We start from the raw sequence: 25,001 nt of genomic DNA on the forward strand, positions 1-25,001 counted from the left end.
AATATTCAAATTGGAATTTTTAATTTTTGACTATTTGGGTGTGTAAATCAAAATTATGCAAAACGGAACCAGAAATTAGGTTGTCTGAATATTTGGAACATAGAGGAGAGGCTTTCTGCTATCAGGTTAAGCTATTACAAGGTATAGTTGCGGTGATGCTCAACAATATCAACTCTAAGATGATTACCCGCACATTGTTTTGATTTGTGACCTTGCATTTATCCATAAAGTGATGAGACAGTTATTGTACGGACAAATTGCCTCAAAATGTTTGACTGCATTTTGCATTTTAACGAGTTACCAGCACAATGTACCTTTTTTTTCTTTCTCCAGTATATCTGTAATTGTATGTCCAGTAGTCTAACTCCACATTTGACGATGGTCCACAATTCAACAATAAAGATGTGTCAAGAGGAGCAGTCCAATAGCATGGGACAAATCACAAAGAGCCGGACTTATTCCAAACCGCCACCGCTTCCAATTAAAAAGGTAAGTAACTTGCATTGTTTTTTCCCTCTGGAACAGTCTAAGTGGATAGGGTTACGCAGCTTAACTAGATTCTAAACTTAGCAGACCATAATGATGACTGGGAGAAAATTATACTGGGTGAACTGCCTAATCAGTAACCAGATTAATTATTTTTTGTGCAATCCATAATCAGATTAGATTTTAATATTATCCAAGTATCTCAGATGTTAAAGTAATCATGTTGACAGCACTGGTACCCGGGGAGACTCTAATGTGGCTCACTACGAGTACAGGTCAAATGTCTACAGTACTTACCCTGCTGGTCATTCGTTTGCTCTTTATGGACCCTTTCTGTGTACAAATTAAGTGCTGCATTTCTCCACATAAGTAATAGTGACTGCACTTCAAAAGTATTGTGATTTAGACAAGTTGGGTGAGTGGGCAAGAATATGGTTAGATGCAGTATAACGTGGATAAATGTGAGGTTATCCATTTTGGTTGTAAAAATAAAAAGGCAGATTATTATCTGAATGGTGATAGATTGGGAAAAGAGGAGGTGCAACGAGACCTGAGTGTCCTTGTACACCAGTCGCTGAAAGCGAGCATTCAGGTGCAGCAAGCAGTTAGGAAGGCGAATGGTATGTTGGCCTTCATTGCAAAAGGATTTGAGTACAGGAGCAGTATTGTCTTACTGCAGTTATACAGGGCCTTGGTGAGACCACATCTGGAGTATTGTGTGCAGTTTTGGTCTCCTTATCTGAGGAAGGATGTCCTTGCCATGGAGGGACCAAGGTTTGCCAGACTGATTCCTGGGATGGCAGGACTGATGTATGAGGAGAGATTGGGTCGACTAGGCCTATATTCACAGAGTTTAGAAGAATGAGAGGTGATCTCATTGAAACATCTAAAATTCTATCGGACAAGACAGACTAGATGCAGGGAGGATGTTGTCACTAAAGAGTGACAAATCCCCAGGACCAGATGGTTTCCATCCCAGGGTTTTAAAGGAAGTAGGTGAGCACATTGCAGATGTGCTGACTATAATCTTTCAAAGTTCTCTAGATTCAGGAACTGTCCCTCTAGATTGGAAAATTGCACATGTCACTTCGCTTATTAAGAAAGGAGAGAGAGGGAAACCAGGGAATTATAGACCAGTTAGCCTAACATCTGTTGTGGGGAAATTGCTGGAGTCTATAATTAAGGATAGGGTGACTAAACACCTCGAGAATTTTCAGTTAATCAGAGAGAGCCAGCATGGATTTGTGAAAGGTAGGTCGTGCCTGACAAACCTGATTGAATTTTTTGAAGAGGTGACTAAAGTAGTGGACAGGGGAATGTCAATGGATGTTATTTATATGGACTTCCAGAAGGCATTTGATAAGGTCCCACATAAGAGACTGTTAGCTAAGATAGAAGCCCATGGAATCGAGGGAAAAGTACGGACTTGGTTCGGAAATTGGCTGAGCGAAAGGCGACAGAGAGTAGGGATAATGGGTAGGTACTCACATTGGCAGGATGTGACTAGTGGAGTCCCGCAGGGATCTGTCTTGGGGCCTCAATTATTCACAATATTTATTAACGACTTAGATGAAGGCATAGAAAGTCTCATATCTAGGTTTGCCGATGACACAAAGATTGGTGGCATTGTAAGCAGTGTAGATGAAAACATAAAATTACAAAGGGATATTGATAGATTAGGTGAATCGGCAAAACTGTGGCAAATGGAATTCAATGTAGACAAATGTGAGGCCATCCACTTTGGATCAGAAAAGGATAGAACAGGGTACTTTCTAAATGGTAAAAAGTTAAAAACAGTGGATGTCCAAAGGGACTTAGGGGTTCAGGTACATAGATCATTGAAGTGTCATGAACAGGTGCAGAAAATAATCAAGAAGGCAAATGGAATGCTGGCCTTTATATCTAGAGGACTAGAGTACAAGGGGGCAGAAGTTATGGTGCAGCTATACAAAACCCTGGTTAGACCGCACCTGGAGTACTGTGAGCAGTTCTGGGCACCGCACCTTCGGAAGGACATATTGGCCTTGGAGGGAGTGCAGCGTAGGTTTACTAAAATGATACCCGGACTTCAAGGATTAAGTTACGAGGAGAGATTACACAAATTGGGGAGCAGGCACGAGGGGCTGAATGGCCTACTCCTGTTCCTTTGTTCCTATGATGGCTGGAGAGTCCAGAACCAGGGGGTCACAGTCTCAGGATACGGAGTATGCCATTTAGAACCGGGATGAGGAGAAACTTCTTCACTCAGAGGGTGGTCAACCTGTGGAATTCTCTACCACTGAAGGCAGTGGAGGCCAAGTCATTCGATGTATTCAAGAAAGTGATAGATATATTAATGCTAAAGGGGTCAAGGGATATGGGGAAAAAGCAGAAACAGGGTACTGAGTTAGACAATCAGCCATGAATGGTGGAGCAGGCCCGAAGGGCTGAATGGCCTACTCTTGCTCCTATTTTCTATGTTTCAATGTAACCCATTGGTTGCAAAGCACTTTAGAATGTCCCATGGACATGAAAGATGCTATATAATGCAGGTTTGTTCTTTTGCTGCAAACCCTAGTTCTTTCAACCTAATCACACAGGTGCCCCAAGAGGGGGCTACATATGGGGACGTCATGTCAGAACGTCATTGCTTTGAAACATCTGGTACAGCTCAAACATTGGCTCTGGTTGCAAGCAAGTTATGTTTTTTACGCAGCAATACTAGTTGACGCCATTGAATGAAACAGCGAAGCAGCCCCTCTTAGACTTGATGTGGAGATGCCGGCGATGGACTGGGGTGGACAAATGTAAGGAGTCTTACAACACCAGGTTATAGTCCAACAGCTTTATTTGAAACCACAAGCTTTCGGAGGCTTCCTCCTTCGTCGCCTGATGAAGGAGGAAGCCTCCGAAAGCTTGTGGTTTCAAATAAAGCTGTTGGACTATAACCTGGTGTTGTAAGACTCCTTACATTTGTCCACTTAGACTTAGTTAAGTATATAAGACTACTCCAATGAAGTTGGAACTGAATGAATGGATATTATCAAGAGGAACATGTACAAGCAGGATACTTACTCTAGTGAGCAGGAGGGCAGTGTTCAAATCCATTTCAGAATGAATGCCCATCAGGTTTTTTTTTTGAAGTTTAGGCTTTTCTAGTATCAACCTTTTATGAATGTGAAGAAAATAAACATTTTGTGAATGATTTTTAAAAAATTAACGTGGTTTCAGCAGAAATTGTGCTGTCCCAGTAAACCAGGTTGATATGCACAGGAAATCTATACCTCTTGCGGATTACACATAGAAAGACAATGTAGAAACAGGCCATTTGGCCCAACTAGTCCGTGTCAGCATTTGCCCTCCAGGCGAGCAAATAGTCCTAATTACATTTAACCACCCAGTTCCCATATCCCATAAATCTTTGCCTTCCTCTAGCTTAATGCCCAGACATGTAAGAGTACCATTTTGATGAATGCTATTTATAGAATCTAGGCACCATTTTATGTTGCTTGTAGATGTCTGTTCAATATTGATGAAATTGTTTCAACAGTATGAATTTAACTCATTCAAAATTGAACGAATATTTCTGCACTAAAACAAAAAATACCAAGCTAGTATTGCTATCTTTAAATGGTGAGCAACACATACTAACCCACGTGATTTCTGACCGCTGCAATCCTTTGTTGTTGAGTTTGTTTACAATTTGCATTGGAACCAATTCTAGAATTATTTATGTATGTTCGGGTATTCAAAAAGCTACAAATGCGTTGCTTAAATAATTAGTATACAAGAAAAGTTGCGAAAGGAGTAGGAAAGCTTAGATTGCAGAATTTTAATGTGTTAAATACATTAATCATGCAAAATACAAGCAAGGTTGCACTGCAGGAAGTAAGCCAAAATTACAGGAAATATGTTGTTGAAGTGACCACAGTCATTTAGAGTTCAAAGCACACCTAAATGCTTTAGGGACTTTACAGTTTTATGTTGTGCTGCGCCAATACATGACATAGAACTCCTGTAGTATTCTATCATTCATAGTTTAAAAATAGACAGTGGTAAGTACTTTCAACATGCCGTGTGTGGTTAATAGTGTTTGAGATGCTAATCTGAAATATGGTGATATAAACAGATTTTGCATGCAACAATCCTTGAATGTAGTAAATCTAAATTTTACTAGGTGCTTCTACTAATCTAATTTACGTTTAAATGCCTCACCTTATCTTACAGATAGCATTATTTGTTGTTTCCTTCGGTAGTTCCACCTTGAATACATTATAGGATAAAAAGGACATTGATTCTAGTGGCAACAGACGAGCATCTTCTCCAATTCCCATCAATGTCCCCCTTGACTGGAGGCTGTGTTGAAGTTACACCTTATACCGTGCCCTTCCTTTCTGTCAGGCTCTGACTGTATTGTCTTTACTAAAAACTGCCAATAGTTTTCTTTAACGTAAATGTTATTGTGTCAGTTCAGTCCCTGGTCTGTGCTGAGTAAACTCAACTCAGCCAGTGCTATGGAAGGGGTCAGTAAAGTTGTCTTTAGTGTCCCTAAGGAGGGCAACTTCAGCAGGAATGGGGAGGGGGGGGGGTCCCTTTACTAATTGTGATTGACACCAACATTTGTGGATGTCAATTAAGGACATAACTGGACTTGGCTGTAATGTCCCCTGCGATTGAATCACTTAATGTCTGGACTTGTGCATGAACAGTGGCCAAACAGGCATGGTATGGAGTGCCTGTGGCATTGTCCCCCAGCAAGGAGTCAACCCCTTCAGGAGAGGAGGATCGGAGGGAAGAAAATTAATTGGAAGAAGGGGCTCGGCAAAGAAAAACTACACCATGGAGCCGATGAATATTTTAAACACACAGACAAAAATGGTATAGCTCTTGAAAATATTTGTACCTTTTTGGTCAGTGGTTTGATACAGATTCTTTGCTGAGGACAGTTCTTTTTCCCTTTCTTTGAACTGTCCTCTTCCCTGCTGGTGTGTGTGCGCTATGGGCACAGACAAGCTTCAGAAAGCAAGGATGAGAACAATTCAGTTTTGACTTCTGCCCTTTCAGAGACATTTGCTTTAATGCCACTTCCTTTGTGCTTTCTTTGATTTTTTTTTTCATTCAGCACTACAATGTCACTATTATGCACTGGCCTAAAATCCGCTGGGACCCTACAAAGCTTTGCTGTTGGAGCTGCTTGTAGTTTCACAAAATTCAGAGTGAAGGTATCACATGCTGTGTCATCAGTGACCTTCCAGATAGATTGGAACAGCATGTGATACGTTCCCTGTGAACAATTTGAGAGGAGGGTGTTTCAGTTGCTGACTAACTGAGCTGAACCTGATTGGCTTCACGAATGGTACATTCATACTTGGCCTGTTCATTTGTGCCACGAATGTGCAGGCAAATCACAGCAGCTGGCAAAGCATAAATAGCCTTCATGCCAACCATCTGCATTTTACACGGACAGTCGGCGTTTTGGAACCTGTGTCTGCTTGCAGATGAAAATCAGTGGATATTTAAACACCAATACCAACTCGGTTTGGCTCAGCCAACCGTCCCTTTTTGGTGAATATCCTGTGGCACTAATTGTGGGCTGCAGAGGAGGGTAGTCTGTGTGACTGACATGACGGGTCCAGGTGGAGGCTAATGGTGAGGCCTTGGGTGCGGGTGGATGCCAGGTTTGGGTTTGGAATGTATGGGTAGCAAGGCTGCGTGCTGGAGAGGTAAGTTAATTTATGAAAGAAAATTAAATTAGAGTAATGTTGAGCCATGGACAAGGCATAAGCAGGCTCAGGAGTGGATTACAGGCAGAGTTGGGTACGGAGCAGGGCACAGGCATTTAAAATGGAGTCCAAGGCTTGTGGAGAACAGTGTCTCTAGATTAGCCATTAATGGAGTTGCAGGTTGTGCAGGTAATCTTACTGCCATTTTATCCCTAGGAGCAGATAATAATTGACTTGCCTCAGAATTCACATCATACAACGCAACACTGTTCTCAAAAGCTTTCCTCTGAGTCTCAACCTGGGTGTAGAATGTAATGGATTTTGTTTTTTTGCTTCAATGTGAATGGCCAGAAAGATTTTGTGTAATATGATTGGAAGAAGAGAGGAAAGTAACTGGTTAAGTCCCTGCATTTTTCTCCTTTCCAATGAGGACCAAAAAAATTGACACAGTCTCAACAATTGCAGTGCAGATATAAGGAATTTTATGAAGATGGCAAAACTCATGTTGAGCCACAAAGTTGAGGAAAACTGAACTACTTGTCACTATGTACTGGCCAGTTGGATGTAAAGACTAAGAGAACGTCTGTGTATCAATGTGTGCTTTTATTTTTTTTCATGCATCATTCCTCAGCTGAGAAGATGGGCAGACAGCCTGTCCCAGATCTGTCGATTCTCATTTCGAAATGTAATTACAGTATTACTATTATGGGCTTAAATCTGTCTACAAAACATCCTTTGCAAAAAGAGGAAAATAGACAGTATTTTCCTCCGTGCATTAAGTGTAACAAATCCATAAACGAGTGACAGATTCTTTAAAACATAAATTGGGGTGAAATTGAACTACAGCAGGAGCGCAAAACAGGTGATAGCGGATCGGCTGCCCATTATACAGCCTCTTCGATATTCTTTACCATGGAAAATTTGGCATAGCAGAAAATACAGACCAAACTTTTGACATTTTTAAATTGATGGTAATTTGCTTGCTTGTCAAAAATGTAACTTCAAACCCTGATTGACAAGCATCTGATGTGGTAAAGATATTCTATTTTCCAGTTTATTACAAGTGTTCCATTGTTAATTTTTTTTTGAATGTATTGTAATGTATTCTGTGTTAGCTTCCAGCTGCAAAAGCAGTCCAGTTACCAATTCACATTAACTAAGTTTGGCAGATGAGCCTCCAGTTACATAAGAATTCTTTGATAGGAAACAAACAAGATTTTGTTCTTAAAACAAATGTGTTTCAATATGTTAGATTGTTGGTAGAAAAAGATTAATGCGCTTTCAACTTAACAAATCAATTGTTGAAAAGCAATGTTAAACCTTGTGATATAAATTAACATTTGCTTTAAAAATTTAATGCACATGTAATACAATTTGGGAGAAGGATGAAAAGTACTTTCGATGGAGACCTTTGTTGCCTCCCAAATAAGGTGTTTTTAATAGTTTATTCTTCATCGGTTTCTGTGTTTCCAACATTTTGTGTTTTCATTTCTACATCTAAAGCTGTTTTGTTTTCTCTTTCTTCTTTCATTTTCTTGCGTTTTTCCCTGGTTTGGACCTTCGCCGTACCATTTAATCAAATCTATATTGACGCTCTCTGGTCCTTTCAGTGACTTTATTGCCTCACTGAGATGATCATTTAAAGCAATGAATAGTTTCTTGCTTTTCTATTCAGCAGTTTGTCGGTCGTTTAACTTTTTTCGGAAGGTCTGTTGTTTCCAACCACCCTTTTTTTCAACCCTGCTAAGGGAGTTTTTTTTTTAATCTTTGTTTTCAGTTCTGACAAAGGGTGCACACCCAAAATCTTAACCTGCCTTTTCTCTTTATAGATGCTGAATGATCTGTGTATTTACAGCACCTACAGTTTTGCTCCTCCCTTTTCTTTTGCTTTTAAGTATCTCCTACTTATCAACATAATCAACACTTGCAGTCACTGTGCAGCCTGCCGACCACCTGCTGCATCCCAGCCGCTCTGGGGCTGGGCAGTCAGAGCGCTACTGCCATTATGTGGAGCAGGAAATGGCAGGCTTCCCAGACGATGATGATCCTGGTGCTCAAACACTAATTTTTTTTTAAATTACCACCAGCTGGAATTGGCCACATATGTCAGTAGAGTGGCTTTATCCAGCTGAAAAACACAGCACACAAAGAGTTATCAAGTCTCTTATTTTCAATGAGCCGACAAAAGTGTGTGGTGTATACGGGAGGAACTGTTCCACAGCAGAAAAAAATGAATAAACAGTCCTGTTCATCTCAGTGAGTTTGCAATCCAACTTGCTGATTCTGCTCACCAAGTCTTAACAGTTGGCCTCTTGGCAAATCTGCCCGTAAATTAATGGAACATTTCCTTTTTCATTTCAGCAATCTGGCATTAGCCTCTGGAACTTGGAAAAGCCATTTACAATCAGTTTACTTTCGGGGAGCAAAGTGAATGCAGACGAAGGAATGAAGGTTGGTGTCATATCCCGCCCCCTCCCTCCCCCACCCCTTGTTGTGAACTTACCTAGTTGTTTACTGCGTTAAATGATTAATATATATAGATTACTAGTCATATGACTTCAACCACAAATCCACATTTGTGTTGTAAGCGAGTTTGCAAAATTTATATACAAGCACAGGAAGTGTAGAGGTTTTGGGTTCAGACCTCTTGAAGCAAGTTATTTCTTCTTAGAATCATGATTTCTCGGCAGTAAAAATTCTTTTTTTTTGTGGTTGCAAGCAACAAGGGGAAGTTTAGTCTTACAAGGGTGAAGGAGTGGGGGGTCAACGGTGCATGTCGCACTTTGCAAGAAACTGGCTTGTCATTGCATGATGATGTTTTGCAAAGATGAAAAAGAGAGAGCTGACTGTCAGGTGTTGTTTTTCAAAAATCAAAGCATTTTTGGAGTTTATAAAAAAAATCTTGTATTTTGAACTCAAAAATAGTGAACTGTCCCAGAGAAAAACATCTTATTTTTTAATGAAGAGGAAACATTTTTATCGAATTTTTTTTTTTGAAAGCTTAAAGATTGTGACTTGTTAGTGTGGACATTCTAATCCAGGACCGTTTTATAATTTAAACAGAGAGGGAGCATTGTACGAAACGCAAAATCTCAAGCAAAGTACAAATTGGGTTATTGGTTTGGTTATAAAAAGAAATGCAGGAAAGGACGAAAGAAGCAATGGCATTTTGATGAGAACAAATTCAGCATCTTGCCTGGTTTGTGAAATACATTTGTCTACTTTAAGATGGCGATGGTTTTTGAAAATTTAGAAATTATTCGTTTCGGAAAAACTTCTGTGTGCAGTTCACACTTTTTTTTTACAAGAGTATTCTGAAATATATTGGGTGAGATTTTCCCGTTTAGTGTTCGGGCATAAAACATTGCCTGAGCAGAATGTACAAAGGAAAATCAGATAAGGTGTGATACAGGCATGCAATCCTCCCCGCCCAATTGTCCTCTGCACACTCTACCCAGACTATCCTTTGCACCCGAGGAAAATCTCTCCCACAATAATGCCACAAAAATTGCAGAAAGGCTCGCGGTCCATACCGACACCACTGAGTTTTCTCAAAACATCTCCCCCACCCCCACCTCACTCTACTCCTGACCTCCCAACACAATTCCTGCATTACGAAGAGGGCGGCCTGGTCTGACCCACAGAGGTTACGTGGATTCACCACTTGTACTTTCCCTCACTGCTCTCTCCCTTTTCTTCTTTTGTTTTGCAACTAATCAGGCAGGGAGGGGGTGGGGGATAGAGGAGATTGAGTTGCCCAATGCAGAGCTCAACTGGTGAAAGAGCTGGAGGGGAGGAAGATCTCCACCATTGTTTTTTTTATTCGTTCACAGTATGTGGGTGTCGCTGGCAAGGCCAGCATTTATTGCCCATCCCTAATTGCCTTTGAGAAGGTGGTGGTGAGCCTCCTTCTTGAGCCACTGCAGTCCGTGTGGTGAAGGTTCTCCCACAGTGCTGTTAGGTAGGGAGTTCCAGGATTTTGACCCAGCGACAATGAAGGAACAGCGATATATTTCCAAGTCTGGATGGTGTGTGACTTGCAGGGGAACGTGCAGTTGGTTTTGTTCCCATGTGCCTGCTGCCCTTGTCCTTCGAAGTGGTTGATGTCACGGATTTGGGAGGTGCTGTCGAAGAAGCCTTAGTGAGTTGCTGCAGTGCATCCTATGGATGATACACACTGCAGCCACAGTGTGCAAAATTGTAAATGTTTTTACACACAGGCTTGTGAGTTCACTAAAATAGCAATGGATGTTATATTCCCACCCTTAATTTGGGTACATTTTTTATTTAAAAGAAACTGATTTAACTAAATGCCTAAAATAACATACATTAAATGTCTCCCAAGATACGAGTTGTGTATACAAGTTTCTTAAGATTTTAAACAGACACCATCTTTGCCGATGTGATCGACTGACAAAGCTTTTTTCTATACTGGTTTACACTGTAGCAGCTGGGTTTCCTGATCGCATTAGATGATCAGATCTCATGAAACCTGGAAGCCACACCACCTCCAACATGGCTCACTGTCGCTCTGAGATCATGAAGCATCGACATCCAGCGTCCAACAGTGCAGCATACCATCATTCTGTGGGACTAGTGACCATTATGCGGGAAGAGTGTGGAATAAGGCGGCTCCCAACTAGTGGGATTTCCTACAGAGGAAGTGGGTGGGAGGGTTAAGGAATGTGTGGAGGGAGGCCAAAATGACTGGAATGAAAGCTGAGCTTGCTGGGGAAAACATTCTCCTCCAGGTCGCATTGCAAAATGTGGAAAATGGACTGCATGTGTAGGAGCACTGAACCTGCTGTACTTTTTTTTTGTTTCTCGTCCCAGTGCCGCCTCTCTCTCTCTGTGTCTGTCTGTCTCGTCCCGTCCCGTCCCATCCCAGTGCCGTCCCCCTCTCTGTCTCGTCCCAGTGCCGCGCGCGCTCTCTCTCTCTCTCTCTCTCTCTCTCTCGTCCTTTACTTTTGGTACAGCTCCATGGGTACCTGAATCTTACCTCGCCCAATTGATAAAGCCCATTATTCACATTTGATCCTTGACCGTGACTCTTGGATGGCAATACAGATGTGGAGGATATCGTAGTTGAGCCCAACACTATCCTCACTTTGCATCTATACACGTCCATTTGCAGTTTGTAGCAATCAAGCAAGAGTACAAACCCTCTGGGTGTTTTTTTTTGTTGCATGTGTACAATTACCCTTGGCATCCCAAGGAGGAAGATAATCATTCAGGGTTCCTGCCTTTGATTGCTGGAAGTGGACATGTGTGGAGGTCTGTTGAGGATAAGATCAGGCTCAGTTGTGGTGGACCTCGCTGTGCAGGCTCACACATGAAGAATGGGTACTTGAACAAGGTGCTCAAAGGCATTCCAAGCAGGAGTCAATGCGGCAGTGGGCTCGGGAACCATTTGGTATGAGTAGGTGGGTGTACAAGTGGACTGAAAACACGGGCAGGTAGACAGGCGTGGGAGCTGGCAAGATGGGACGCACTTCACAGAGAACAGGTGGAAAATACTTGGTGCAAATGGGCAGGCCTGGAAGTATTCTTGCTCGGTGAGTGAACGAGTAGATCAAGAGGCACCTGGGTGGGCGGGTGAGAGAATGGCAATTTGGGGTCATTCATGGTTTCTTCTCCCCCAACACCACCATTTTTCCCCTCAGGACTATGTGCCTCCAGAATTTTTTTGAACAGTAAAGTGGTGTAGGGATGGAAATAAGTTTCAATGTGTTCAATTGCCAATTAGGTTTAGTAAAAGTACAGGGTAGGTCAAAGGCCCCAGACAGCTAGGCCCAAATCTGCATATTTGGTGTAAAGACCAAACCAGAGTAGTCTAAGGGAGGGTGAGGAGATTGATCGGGGAGTGGGAGGAGTCTGTCGATGGAACAGTAAATCAATAGATGGATGCTTTAGAAAACAAAAATTGCATAAACAAGGCTTGTATAGAATTCTTTACAATACCTCCAAAATGGTTTATGGTGTCTTGATATTTTTATTTAAAAAAAGCAGCACCTTACAGGCTTCTGGACTTACAAACAGCAATTCATGGCACACTCTTGCGAATGGCTTGTTCTTGCCGCCAACCATAAAGTTGTGGTGTGTGCTGCATTGTCCCCTCCCCTTCTCAACTCCAATAAGTGATAGTGTTCATTAGACTCTGAAGGGACAGACACTTCACCTGCATCCTGGAACCAAAATGAAGAGGACAGAGACTTTGACTGTTGTCCAGGCCAATTACACAATCAGGAAGAACCAAAATATTTGCGGAAAAAACAGTCAGCAAAGCCAAACCCAAAATTTCAGGTCAAGAACTGTATTCCAAATTGAGCCATGGTCTCCTGGCACAGGAATTGATCCCTGAGAAAATGTTTGGCAGAGATTTGCAATATCATAAAAGATTGTTCAATGTTTATTGGTTTCTGGTGTTATAACTGCCAGCCAGTTACCAGCTGGTGGGGAAAAAGCTAAGATGGCAGCTCAAGTAAACTTTACAGAATTTTTGGAGCAATTTGATTGCTTCTGGCCATTTTTAAAAGTTCAGAATTGGTAGCTTTCAAAAAAACAATTGAGCGATTTGATTGTTCAGTTTTCTTTTGCTGCTTACTTGTTCCATGTTGGTACTTACTGACTAACATTTTTAGTCAATCAGATATTTGGGGATTTAACAGCTAAACCCTCATTTCAACTATCACTCATTATTCCCCCATGGGGATGTGACACTGAGTTATGACGTGTCTCATGTGAAAGTGTCACATTGCATGTTGTCACAACTCAGTGTCACACCTTTGAAACGTGTGACACGACAGATGAACACCAGATGTAAGCAGTTTAGATGTACGAGAGATGACGTTTGTGAAGTATTTAACCCCAACGACCCCTTCCTCCTCCATCACCGTAGGGAAAAGAAAATACTCTTTGTAATCCTGTGAAACACACTCCCGCACTCACTGTGGTTACTTTCTTGCAATCATTGCTTGTCTTTACATGTTTCTTTCCTCAGTGAGAAATGTAATGTCCTGACATATGATTGTGATTACTGGATAACATTACTCTTTTACCCTGGGCGTATCACGCTTCCTTGCACAATCTGTCTTGTTTATGAGGATAACATTGATGATCCTGGCTCCCTTTCCCCATCTGTGGCTTATAATTCTTGCCACTGGATTTCTGTCAATCTATCTCTAACTTCTTGTTTCCTCCCAACATCCACCAGAAGGGAATGTTGCACATTATCTCTTGTCATTGTCATTCTGGCATTGGGTCTTTGACCCAGGTGACGACTGTTAATTGGAACAGATGGACTGGATACCAACCTTCATGCTGCCTGAAGTTATGAGCAAGTCATTATATTGGTCTGAGTTTGGTAGGAAGGGGAATCAGTGCAGTGGTTTTGTTCTCATATTGACTCATGTCCTGTCTGAGTGTTGGCTGTCTGTATGGGATGACCATGTACACAAGCAGTCAAAAAATTTGTATCAATGAAATAAGATTCTTGTTTTTATCTAAATTTTTTGGTAAACGTTATGTCAATCCTTGTGGTGACCAATATACTAATATATTTAATGGCCAAATGACTTTATTTTTAAAAAAAACCACAGGAGGTGTGCCAGCACCTGTAAAGAGAAAATTTGGGTAAACATGTTTCCATCCATCGGAACATTCCAACAAAGGGTCCATACCCAAACCTTTCACCTGTCTTTTCTCTTTGCAAATGTTGACCGACCTACGATATGTTTTCTGGTTTTCTTGCAGTTTTTTTTGGCATTTGTGCTTTTTTAAAAAAAAAAATCAGTTTTGTGGTTGTTGCTTTCCAAACACATCAGAGAGTTGTCACTTGAAGCTTGACCCAGTCTTGTCCTTAGTTATCATTTCATCTACCGTGGGAATTGTCATGTACATCAGCATTTTGTGGAGGAAGGTACAAAAATATACCAGACTGCAAAAATGATTAACCGGTTAACTTGAAATTGGTTGCAGTATGTTTTGAGAGCGTAGAGGTCTAGAGCAGTTCACATGGACTCCTGCTGCTCAGTGAAATGTCTGAGGATCGTGACCTCTGTTTCCACCCCTCTCCCCGCCCCCCCCCCTCTAATTTTGCCCATTCTTCTGAAGTTGATGGCCACTGGGATGTAGTTCCTGGGACACTGACAACCCTCTTGGTACTTATACTCAAATGGTCATTCTCCCTGTGTGGGCAAAGTATTTGATCATGGGGAAATAAAATATTTATTTCTGTTTTTAAAAATGTTTTCTCATGCTGATCAAGATGAGGAATGTCAGTGTTGGGAGCACTTTCCATTTTGGGCATCAAAATATTGATGCAGAGTGAAATTCCTTTTACACATCTAGCTCATACTTCCCTTAACATCTACAATTTATCTCTTTCCCCTCAACCCCCCCCCCACCCCACCATCATCACAACATTTGATCGCCTCACTTCTTGAATGACTCCAGAATTTTTCCTTTCACTGCCATATTGGAACTGCATTCCAGGTATCGATCATTTTTTGTGTGAAGACCTGCTTCCAGTCCCAACATAGAGTTCCAGTCCCAACCTCAGACGAACCCTGGTCTGTGGGTGTGACGGAGTAATGTGTCCATGAGGAACTGTTTCAACATACACACCCTCACATTTGCGAGCTTAGCCTTAAAGAAAATGCCTTGCATTGAGCAGTTTAAAATAATGGACAAAACTAACAACAAAATGAAAGTATATTGATCCTTTCTACCCTAGTAGCACCAAGGGACCGAAGGGAATACTGTCGTACTATACTGTCGATAATAAGACTCCTTGTGCTGGTTTTGAAACCTGTGCTTGCCTTGTATGGTACATTCGCACATATATAAATTGAATATTCTGGTTTTACCTAATAATATGTTAGCTTTGCATTATTTTTCCGCCTCATACATTGTGGATTGGACGCTGGCCTTTCACCTCTGGGATCTGGCTTTAAATCTCGTCCAGACTGATGTGACAGAAGTCTCCTACGTCTGTTGCCTTCAGGGCTTCTACATGAAATGGGTTTGGGCAATCTCAATCTAGTTAATTGTAAACAATTTTACAACACCAAGTTATAGTCCAGCAAATTTATTTTAAATTCAAAAGCTTTCGGAGACTTCCTCCTTCCTCAGGTAAATGTTTACCTGAGGAAGGAGGAAGTCTCCGAAAGCTTGTGAATTTAAAATAAAATTGCTGGACTATAACTTGGTGTTGTAAAATTGTTTACAATTGTCAACCCCAGTCCATCACCGGCATCTCCACATCAATCTAGTTAGTGATAGTTACGGGCTCACAGCACACAACTGCTCCTAATTTGGCACTAAATTGGTGTGGGCAGTGGAGGGAATTCCTTATTTTGTGTGATTCTTGGACACTAGACGAATAATCAAGCAAAGAAAGTCACCCTCACTCACGGTAGTTTTGTTAATTAAAAGTAATTATTTAATATTCTTTTGAGCATTCATGAAGAAAAATCAAACCATACATATGATTTTCCTCTATAAAATCCCGTTATACACTTAATAATTTGCAACATTATTATGTAATGACTTAACAATTCATACACACCAGGCAAATCATTAATACAAGGATCCTTTAAACCAAGGATTTTGCTCATCGGGCCTGAAGGTTGATCAGCTCTTCGGTCCTTGAGGTCCACCTCTTCTTGCGTGATGTTCAACTGCAGTGTGCGTTCTCAAAGTCACCTTTTTATATTGGTGTTTTACCAATCGGACGTAGGATTGGGGAGGGTCATTCTTTTTGTCCAATTGCTCCCTGTTGTCACGCCTCAATCATTAACGTACTGCAATGATTGACAGTTTAGGCTTTGATCATGTGACTGGAGACCCTTTGATGTAGAAAAGACCATGTGCTCGAACGATGGGTTGTAAAAGGCTCCTTTACTGTGTCTGTTTATGGCCTTTCATGTAGAGATAGCCCCTTACATTTCTATGCCCAGACATTCTTAATGGTCCTTACATCTCTAATTTTGATTGCTTCAATGGCTTCAAATCTGTACCGTATACCATTTGACCATATGCCGGATGCTTCACAACTCCCAGCTCTTTGAACAGACCGCCAGATAGGAATGAAAGAGCCAATGCCTTTTCACACCTATCATTGCTTTCCCGATTCAAGCCTTTGATGTATGCCATTTCTTGCATTACCCCCCCCCCCCCCCCCCCCGCCGTATTGAAAAGCTTGTGTTTCCAAAAGCCTGCGAGTTTTGAAAGCCTGACAACGCTTTAAGCTCAATATTATCCACCTAGCTTATTTACTTAATAATCTAGAGATATTTCTGCAGTACAATGTCTTCAATCCAGAAACTCTCACTTCTCCAATGCCATCAGCATCATTGAAGGAAAAACAGGATTTGGGAGAACACAGTTTGCCACATTATTGTGTTTGCAGGTTTTCAAATGCCTTTGTTTAAAAGGGGTAAATTTAACCCTTTCCTTCAAATGTCTTTTGTTACAGGGGTTTTGAACCCCACAGCGCTTACAGTATAGCATGCACTTCTGAGGATGGAGCCTGGGAGAGAACATTGCTTTGCATCTAACTGTGCTGTACCTGACCTGATTCTGGGTTCTGAAATGTTCCACTCATTCAAAAAAAAAGAAAAAAAAGTCATTTAAAAATTGTCAGCAAATTGTACCATCTTTGTTTCGTGACATGGACTGACTGTCGGGGCCAAATATTTTGAGGTCATTTTGGTTCACACATCTCAGACAGATAAAAATAACTTTTACAGACTAGACCTCAAGTTGTGAGGCTCTTCTTTTAAATAAAAAGTAGCATTTTCTTTGAAACAATAAACATATTCATTGAGCTTTCAGGCTTGTTTTCCATAGACTTGTTGTTTTTGAACTTTAGGCCACTTTTCAGTAACTAAAATGTTATCGTTGAGCTGACCTTTTAAAGGTCGTGCGTCATCACTGTGAATTGAACATTGCAAGCCAGAAATTCTTGTTTAGAAACGGTGTGTCTAATTTCAGCTATCAAAGATAACAAGGAATTTGCCCCAAATCAAACCAGATTGTTACTCCAATCACCACCACTTTTAACGGTATTGATGATTTTCTCCTCTACCAGTTTGGTCTCCTTAAAACACACAGCATTACCATCGAGAGGGCAACCAAACGATCCGCATCCAGATCTCTGCCAGTGTTGCCCTGTCACTGTCCACTAGGAATGAGTTGGAGCGGGCTGGATCATAGATGCTCCCCCCCCCCCCCCCCCCCCAGTTTTTGGAGGAAGGTTTTGCTCAGAACCTTGTTATAGTGTCACAGACAAGGTGAAGAGTTTTACCATGTGGGATCACTGGCAAAAACCCACATCTTTCCTCCCCGTGAACAAAATGCATTGGAGCAGCTGTCCTTTTCTGTCATGCTTCTCCTCCACTTTTACCCCATGCCATTGCTGTGGTGATGGCACATAGCACTAAGCTGTTTGCCACTATTGAAGCAGTCCTCTACGCTGTACATAGGATAACATTGTGCCTTTAGCGCTGAAATGTTGATTATTGTGAGCTGATATCTGCAAAGATGATGCAGGCTTGAAAAAGTGGCCACATTTATTTCCAGATAGCTCAAAAATGAGTAAGGTTAGCTTATCAGGCAATCGCAGCAGTTCTTATTTCATTCTTTGATCTTTGTGTGCTTTGCAGATATAATCTTTTCTACGATTAGTGCTTCATTTACATAAGCTCGCTTTGCCAATTAAATTATTACAGTAGACAGTCTAGAAGTCTTGGACATCAAGTATCAACATCAGCAGTGTTCTTCAAAGACCGTCATCCCATAGCAACTGGTTACTAACTTTTTTATAGTATTCTGAGATACTTGTATTATGTTTAGGTCATAAATGGGAATATTAACTCAGCTCCCACCCCATTGAATTAAAACCAAACCACAAATTGGTATCAGTGATTCAAGGGGGATATGGGAAGAAAGTCGTAGCCACGAGTTGCCTGACGAAATAAAACAAGTTTATTTTTATGTTACTAATTTATGACTTATTTGAATATGTGTACAGAAAATGTCACTTATGAGAAATTTTTTGTGGTTACGTACATTTCTGTTACTCAACCGAATCGACATGCAAAATGATGTCGGAAAATTGTTGGGCTTGTAAGTGATAAAAGAGAAGCTCCACTCCAGAGATTAATTTTGTATGAATGTGATTGAGTTACTTGCTTTGTGTTGAGGGTACTTTTACGAGACTTCTTGTTAATGGATCTGCATACACTCAGCTTGATGTGCTATTGGGCCACACAACAAAAGTCCCAAGTTCCATTACTAGACTGCGTTGAGTTAGCTGATTTCAGCCATGGTGGAAACGTAACTGGCAATAGTATAGAGGAACAATCAGCCAGGGTTCCTGCCGTAGGTTGTTCTCCAGTGGCTCCTGTTGGATTGTGCATGTGTGGGGACGTTGAGTGAGGACAGGTTTTGACTCAGCTGTAATGGCGCCCAAATGGTGGCTGAATACCCTGCTAACAGTCACTGTCCAGTCTCGCACATGGCGAATGGTCAGTGAGGCGAGGTACTGAGGGCCGTGGGGTTGTACCCAAGTGTAAGTCGGCACCTTCAGACCAGGGGAGAGAATTGGAAAGGTACCACATTTTATTAAAAAAATTATGTTGTACTGGATTTTTCTGAGAGCTACTTAGAAGATAGCAAATGTTCATAGCTTTAAAAAAAAAACATGAAAATCACAAGGGCCAGAGATGATAGTAACAGCAAGAGGCGGTCCATTAGAAAAAATAATGAAGGGAGAATTAGTGCTTGCAGTTAATTTGAGATTGGTGTTTGCCTCAGCCCCCAGAGAGGACTCTTTGAAGTCTGAACATTGACGACCGCAATAATCACAGGAAACTGTGACAGTCGTTTAACTCTGGTGGACCAGAGTGGTACTCACTGCCGTGTATGAAAATATTGAGGTTCGTTTTCAAACTTTGTGGAGCCTCTACCACGGGGAGCGCATTTTGGAAATTGGAGCAGGTGTTGTGCATGATTTCCTGACCACTTAAACTAAATTAGGGCTCCAAGTGAGACCTCACCCAACACCTTCAATTCAGCATCACTCTCGAGTTCTGATCGGAAATCCCTCCTTCCTCTGCAATCGAATAGGGTCCCATTTGTGGCACCGCAGCTGCCCACATGACAACAGGTATATAAAGGTCGTCGTCAGAAAGCCGTGCGCCTGCATTACCATTATGTGGTGTTAGTGAGCGAGGCTTCCCTCCAGAAGTGTGAAGTCGTTTCAATTGATCCAATTTTAGTCAAGCTGTTGGATTAGTTGGACAACAGGAAATGCAGCTGTAGTTTCTTGGTGATGTTTCCCCCACTAAAGAATCTGACTCTTTGTGCTGTTTTAAAATTCAAGTGCCCACCCAAGTGCATGGCATAAAAATAATTTCTTTAAAACCTCCTTTGGGTCTTATCTATTGTATTGTACCTATGTTGTATTAAGGATAGTTGAGAAATGATTCCAGGGACAAGTTACCCCAGCACAGGTCAACCTTTGCTGCTGAAAAGGCTTTATCAACAAGTAAACTGTGTGACAGCCCCTTCAGCCTGATTACACTTGAAGAAGCAAACGCATCCACAGCACAAATAGAGTTAGAACATTTCCATTAAAGTCACATCTTAACGCAGAGTCCTGCATTTTAAAATGTTGTGGGAAAAGTCGATGTGTGAATTAACAGTTTGGTTCTCCAAAATCCTAGTTCGGCTTGCTTGTAGATGTAACAGCTGACATTTTGTCACTTGTATGATTAACTGTAGATTTATATTATCCTTTCCTTCCTCAATCCTAGCTCGTCGTTCAAGCAGGCTTGTTTCATGGGAGTGAGATGCTTTGCAAAACGGTTTCCAGTCATGAGGTTAACGTGTGCTCAGAGCCTTTGTGGAATCAGAATTTGGAGTTTGACATCAACTTCAGCGACCTTCCACGCATGACAAGACTCTGTTTCGCTTTGTATGCAGTGATTGAAAAGGCCAAAAAGGCCCGGTCCACCAAGAAGAAATCAAAAAAAGCTGTAAGTTGAATTTGCATTGCGAACTCCGATTTCCGCATTAATCAATAAAATTTTCATTTATATTTACTAGATCTGATATGAATTACTCAGATTGGGTGATCCATTACTAAATTACATTCGGGTAAGTTTAATTTAGTGACCGCTTTGTAGATCCCTTGGTTTTGCACGTGGCAGGAGAGTAAATGTCGTGACGCAGGAATGAGGGGGAAGAAAGCCAAATGTTCCTACTGAGTTTTTATTACTGATGGATATTATTACCCCAACAAACATGGTGAATTTGAGCAGAGTTTCCAGAGCACGTTGTGGCACTTAACAGGAACTTAGCCTACCTAAAACATTCCTAAGTGCCTGCAGGGCCCATTTAAGGGAAATCATTTCTGCATTCTCAGTCTGGTTTTCAATGAGATGCGTCATCAGCATTGGAACTGCTTTATTTAAATTGTAGAATTTCAACAGTTCAAGTAATTTCAACAGACAACGTTCTTTGACCCCGTGCTATGGGATTGTGGAGAAACACAGCATATAACTGTACACTTTCAGCACTAAGGAGTTGTTTGTGTGGCCGTGTCAGGACATTTTCAGGCAATTATGGCTTCTAAGTCTTTTCCCCCATTTTTAAAAAATATAAATGAGCCACAATTCTGTGGCAGGTCACTTTATTAATAGGACATCCAATAATTCTGCAATGATGCCACACTTCTAAAAATGTATTGCTTGAAGGTGACTTGCTGGCATTGGCCCAGCAATGGGAGAAAAAACTGCTTTTGAGACCGGTGGATGAAAGTTAAATAGGGTGGGCTTTCCATTTTTAACATTTCACGAAATGTTATTTATAAGGCAACCTCGCCAGGAAAGTGAAGGGACAGATAGCTTCCATTGTCAGCGCAGCTGTGTGGAAGAGGCTGAGAAATAAACCTCGCCCACTCTGGCCTCTGAGCATTTGATGCTGTCACTGAGTGAGAATTGGAAATAGCTCACCACCAGGGATATCCATTCTCATGGTGGGCTCAAATACAGTCTGAGGTATTCAGTGTGGTGCCTTATCATCTGGAGTCACAGGAAGATATCGAGTACACTGCAACCATTTCAGTCAATGTATTATGTGATTTATTTAATTTCGGTAGTCACATCCTAGTAATGGCTCCTGTTCAGAGATTTGGGTGCTTACAACAAAAACATTAGATAGATTTCTTTCAGATAATAACATCTTGGGATGCAGTATATCAGTAATTTGAGACATGACATATGGTAAATGTAGCAGGCTTGGGAGGAACAGGTGACTTTGGACCTATGTTTCCCAAGCTCTCCACCACTGGGAATTTTCCTTGTGTCATGTCTGGGTCTGTTGTCGGCTAATTGATAGAGATTGATTGCTATGATTAGTCAACAACTCCATTATCCTTGTATCATGCGACTACCAGGAGTAGAAAGCAAACTAGATGGACCTTAGTCTTTTTTCGTGTAGCAATTCCTATGTTCCTATAAAATTTCTCTCTTTAACTGAATATTTTGTACAGTAGAAACCAATATGGAAATCCCAACAGCTTACAAAAATGAGTGAAGTCCCCACCTTTATTGTACATGCAGATAAAAACATTTTATTCTAAATCTTAAGGCTAGAAATTGCTGGCACTGATGTTATCTGAACACTGAACACACTTGTATCAAAATTCCCCTCTCTCTGGTATTTTAGCAGAGATATTAATCTTTTTATTTTTTTAAAATCTATTAAATTAGCAGAGAGAGGAATTTGATACGACCACATTATGTGTTTGGACGTTAACATCACCGAGCGCAGTCTTCTATATTTTTTTACATAAGACCAGTCCTTTTTTTCTATACTTCTGCAGCATGGGTACTATGAGATAGACGAGTTTAAATTTAATCAGCAGCTTGCATTTATATAGCATCTTTAATGTAGTAAAAAGTCTCAAGCTGCTTCACTGGAGCGGAATCAGACAAAAAAATTGAAAACTGAGCCAAAGAAAGAGACATTGAAACCGATGACCAAAAGCTTGGTCAAAGAGGTAGGTTTTAAGGAGTGTCCTTAAAGGAGGAAAGTGAGGTGGAGAGGTTTAGGGAGGGAATTCCAGAGCTTTAGGGCCTAGGCAGCTGAAGGCGAAGGTGAGACCTGGAATTAAAACCCCTGGGTTCAGATTTTAACCATCTGGCCCCAGAGCTCCGTAGATTTGTATGTTTAATTAGTCTTGAAAAGTGCTTTAACAAAATCTGCCTGTGAGTTTGCTTGATAATTTGTCGTGGGCATTGCTGAAGATCCGCAGTTACAGGCGGTAGTGGGTTGGCGGCCCGTTTTTGATACCCCGCCTGATTTTTCTTTTCCATTGAAGTCAGTTGGGCGGGCGATCTGTCTTCTATCCTGCGGGGCAAGTTAAAAGTCCCCCTGCAGACCGAGTCTCTCTTCAATAAACTGCACCAATAAGCTATGAAGGTCATGTTATTTTGACTGCTATCTGAACATAGCCTCAAGGAGGTTTTTAAGACTCCAGCGCTTCAGTCAGTAGAATAGCGGTTGGTCGTGTTATGCGGACAGATGGCAGAAACCCAATTCGGAGAAAAGTGCCCACTGTCAAATATAAGTTCACGGTTAGCTATTTTTTTTAAGACTTCAGTTTTGGTGCAATGATGCAAGTCAAGGTGTTGGCAAACACAACATTGTAAAGTATTATACAGATAAATAAATGAGCAGGGGAGTGGGACTAATTGGATAGCTCTTTCAAAGAGCTGGCACAGGCACGATGGGCTGAATGGCCTCCTGTGCTGTATCATTCTATGAATGTACTAAAAGGACAAAAACAGACTTGTTCTGTGGTTCTTCGCATGCAAGTACAGGATTGTGTGATACCACATTCAAATCCAAATGTGCTTTTTGAGTAAGAGGTCATGAAAATAAGTTAACAATGAGTCAGAGAAATGCAAATATGTATTTCAGATGACTGAGGCACTGCAGGGAATGCACGAGATGTACTTTTGCCCAGGGTTAACAGGGTATTGTTTAACATTTTCATACCAACCTATTTGGTTATGTGGTCAAAGCTGAGACAGGATTGGAGGTTGGGCACTTTAAGACTATATTGAGACTATTAACTGGGTTTGGTCGTCATTAGAGTTGGGAACAGGAGGCATTTCCTATCTTTTTCAAGTTCTGGGAATGAACATCTACGTAATAGTATTTGCCTTATATACAACCAGGTATTGACAATGTTTCACTTGCGATGTAAGGTTTAGTTGTTACGTATTAGGCAGGAACCTAAATTTTCTAACTATGACTAAGGCTATAAATTTTAAGGCTAGAAATTGCTGTCACTGATGTTAGCTGAACATTTAACACACTTGTATCAAAATTCATCTCTCTCCCATCTTTTAATGGAGACATCAATCTATTTATTTTAAACGGCCTCCAATAAAATAGCAGAGAGGAATTTGATACTGTCGCATTAAGGTGTTTGGACATTAACATTGCTGTATTTTATGAAATTTTATTACATGCCTTATTTAATTGTTGTTTAAAATAATAAGACCTTATCCAGTGTTGGGGTTGTTTTGATATTTGGGCTAGAGAAGAGGCTTAATATACAACTTTGGAAACCAGTGCCACATCATGATGTGTACACAGTTTACCAGCAGGGAGCCAACTCTCTCAAAGTAGCCAGCAGTTGGCTTATTGTTTGTGAGTTATAAACCTCCATGTAGTTTATAATAGAACACCATGTTAATACTGGAGTTCATAGCAACATAAAACTCCATCACTTGTAGTAGAGACACAGGTAAGATATAGTAGAACCTCAATTACCCAACATTTGCAATTATCCACAAGAATCAGGGAGTTGGGGCTGTCAGTATTTTTTAAATTTCAGAGCACGGCGCCTCCTGCCAGCAAGACCAGATGATGTCCTCTTCACCAACATGGGGGCACATATGGACAGACAGCAGGCAGGCAGGCTCTGTTTTCACTTTACAGTCAGCTGCTCTACTGAGATCAGCATGTGGAGTCCCCGATCGGGATCATTGGGGGTGAGCACACACTGCCTTTATTACTCGCCTCTGTCGCTGGGGGTCTTTGGTTGGTATCACAGCAGCATTTTTGGCCATCTCACTGGAACCTGTGGCAAGTATGGCAGCTGGAGTCGTGGGTAGGTAGGTGAGTTGGCAGATTAGCTGATCACCACGTTGCAGCACCAGCTGGCCGCGCCGGCAGAAGTAATGGAGGTGAGTGGTGCTGGGGAGTACTGAGCTGGGCATGTGGGAAGAAGCAGAACAATGAACAATGTATGAAAATTTGGGGACTCGATTATCCATTTGGGGGGATGGTGGGGAAGGTCCTCTCCATTATAAGAACATAAGAAATAGGAGCAGGAATGGGCCATACGACCCCTCGAGCCCGCTCCATCATTCAATAAGATCATGGCTGATCTTCTACCTTAACTCCACTTTCCCGTCTTATCCCTTGATTCCCTTCTCGAGGGCAATTAGGGATGGGCAATAAATGCTGGCCTCGCCAGCGACGCCCACATCCCGTGAACAAATATAAAAAATCTCTGGATCTCAATCTTGAATATACTCAACGACTGGCCGAAGGAGCAGTATAGCTGCATTGTGTGTTTTTCTGAAATGAATTCACTGGTGTGATCAATTTGTGCCTTTTTTATTCGTTCATGGGATGTGGGCATCGCTGGCGAGGCCAGCATTTATTGCCCATCCCTAATTGCCTTTGAGAAGGTGGTGGTGAGCCGCCGCCTTGAACCGTTGCAGT

General features: G+C 41.4%; 1 protein-coding gene across 5 annotated transcripts in view; it reads left to right on the forward strand.

The window, feature by feature from the left end:
• Positions 1–25,001, forward strand: part of pik3cd (phosphatidylinositol-4,5-bisphosphate 3-kinase, catalytic subunit delta) — a 161,251-nt gene that overhangs the window by 104,616 nt on the left and 31,634 nt on the right. For 4 of the 5 annotated variants that reach the window (XM_067970341.1, XM_067970342.1, XM_067970343.1 and 1 more), the window contains 3 exons: positions 334–489; positions 8,550–8,639; positions 20,009–20,230. In XM_067970341.1, coding sequence (XP_067826442.1) covers positions 334–489; positions 8,550–8,639; positions 20,009–20,230 — 468 coding nt within the window. Of the gene's footprint in view, positions 1–333; positions 490–8,275; positions 8,445–8,549; positions 8,640–20,008; positions 20,231–25,001 lie in introns of those variants that run through there. The other variant, XM_067970345.1, reaches the window with a different exon arrangement.

The sequence above is a fragment of the Heptranchias perlo genome, chromosome 32 (genome assembly GCF_035084215.1).
Source record: "Heptranchias perlo isolate sHepPer1 chromosome 32, sHepPer1.hap1, whole genome shotgun sequence".
In the NCBI taxonomy this organism is placed as follows: Eukaryota; Metazoa; Chordata; class Chondrichthyes; order Hexanchiformes; family Hexanchidae; genus Heptranchias; species Heptranchias perlo.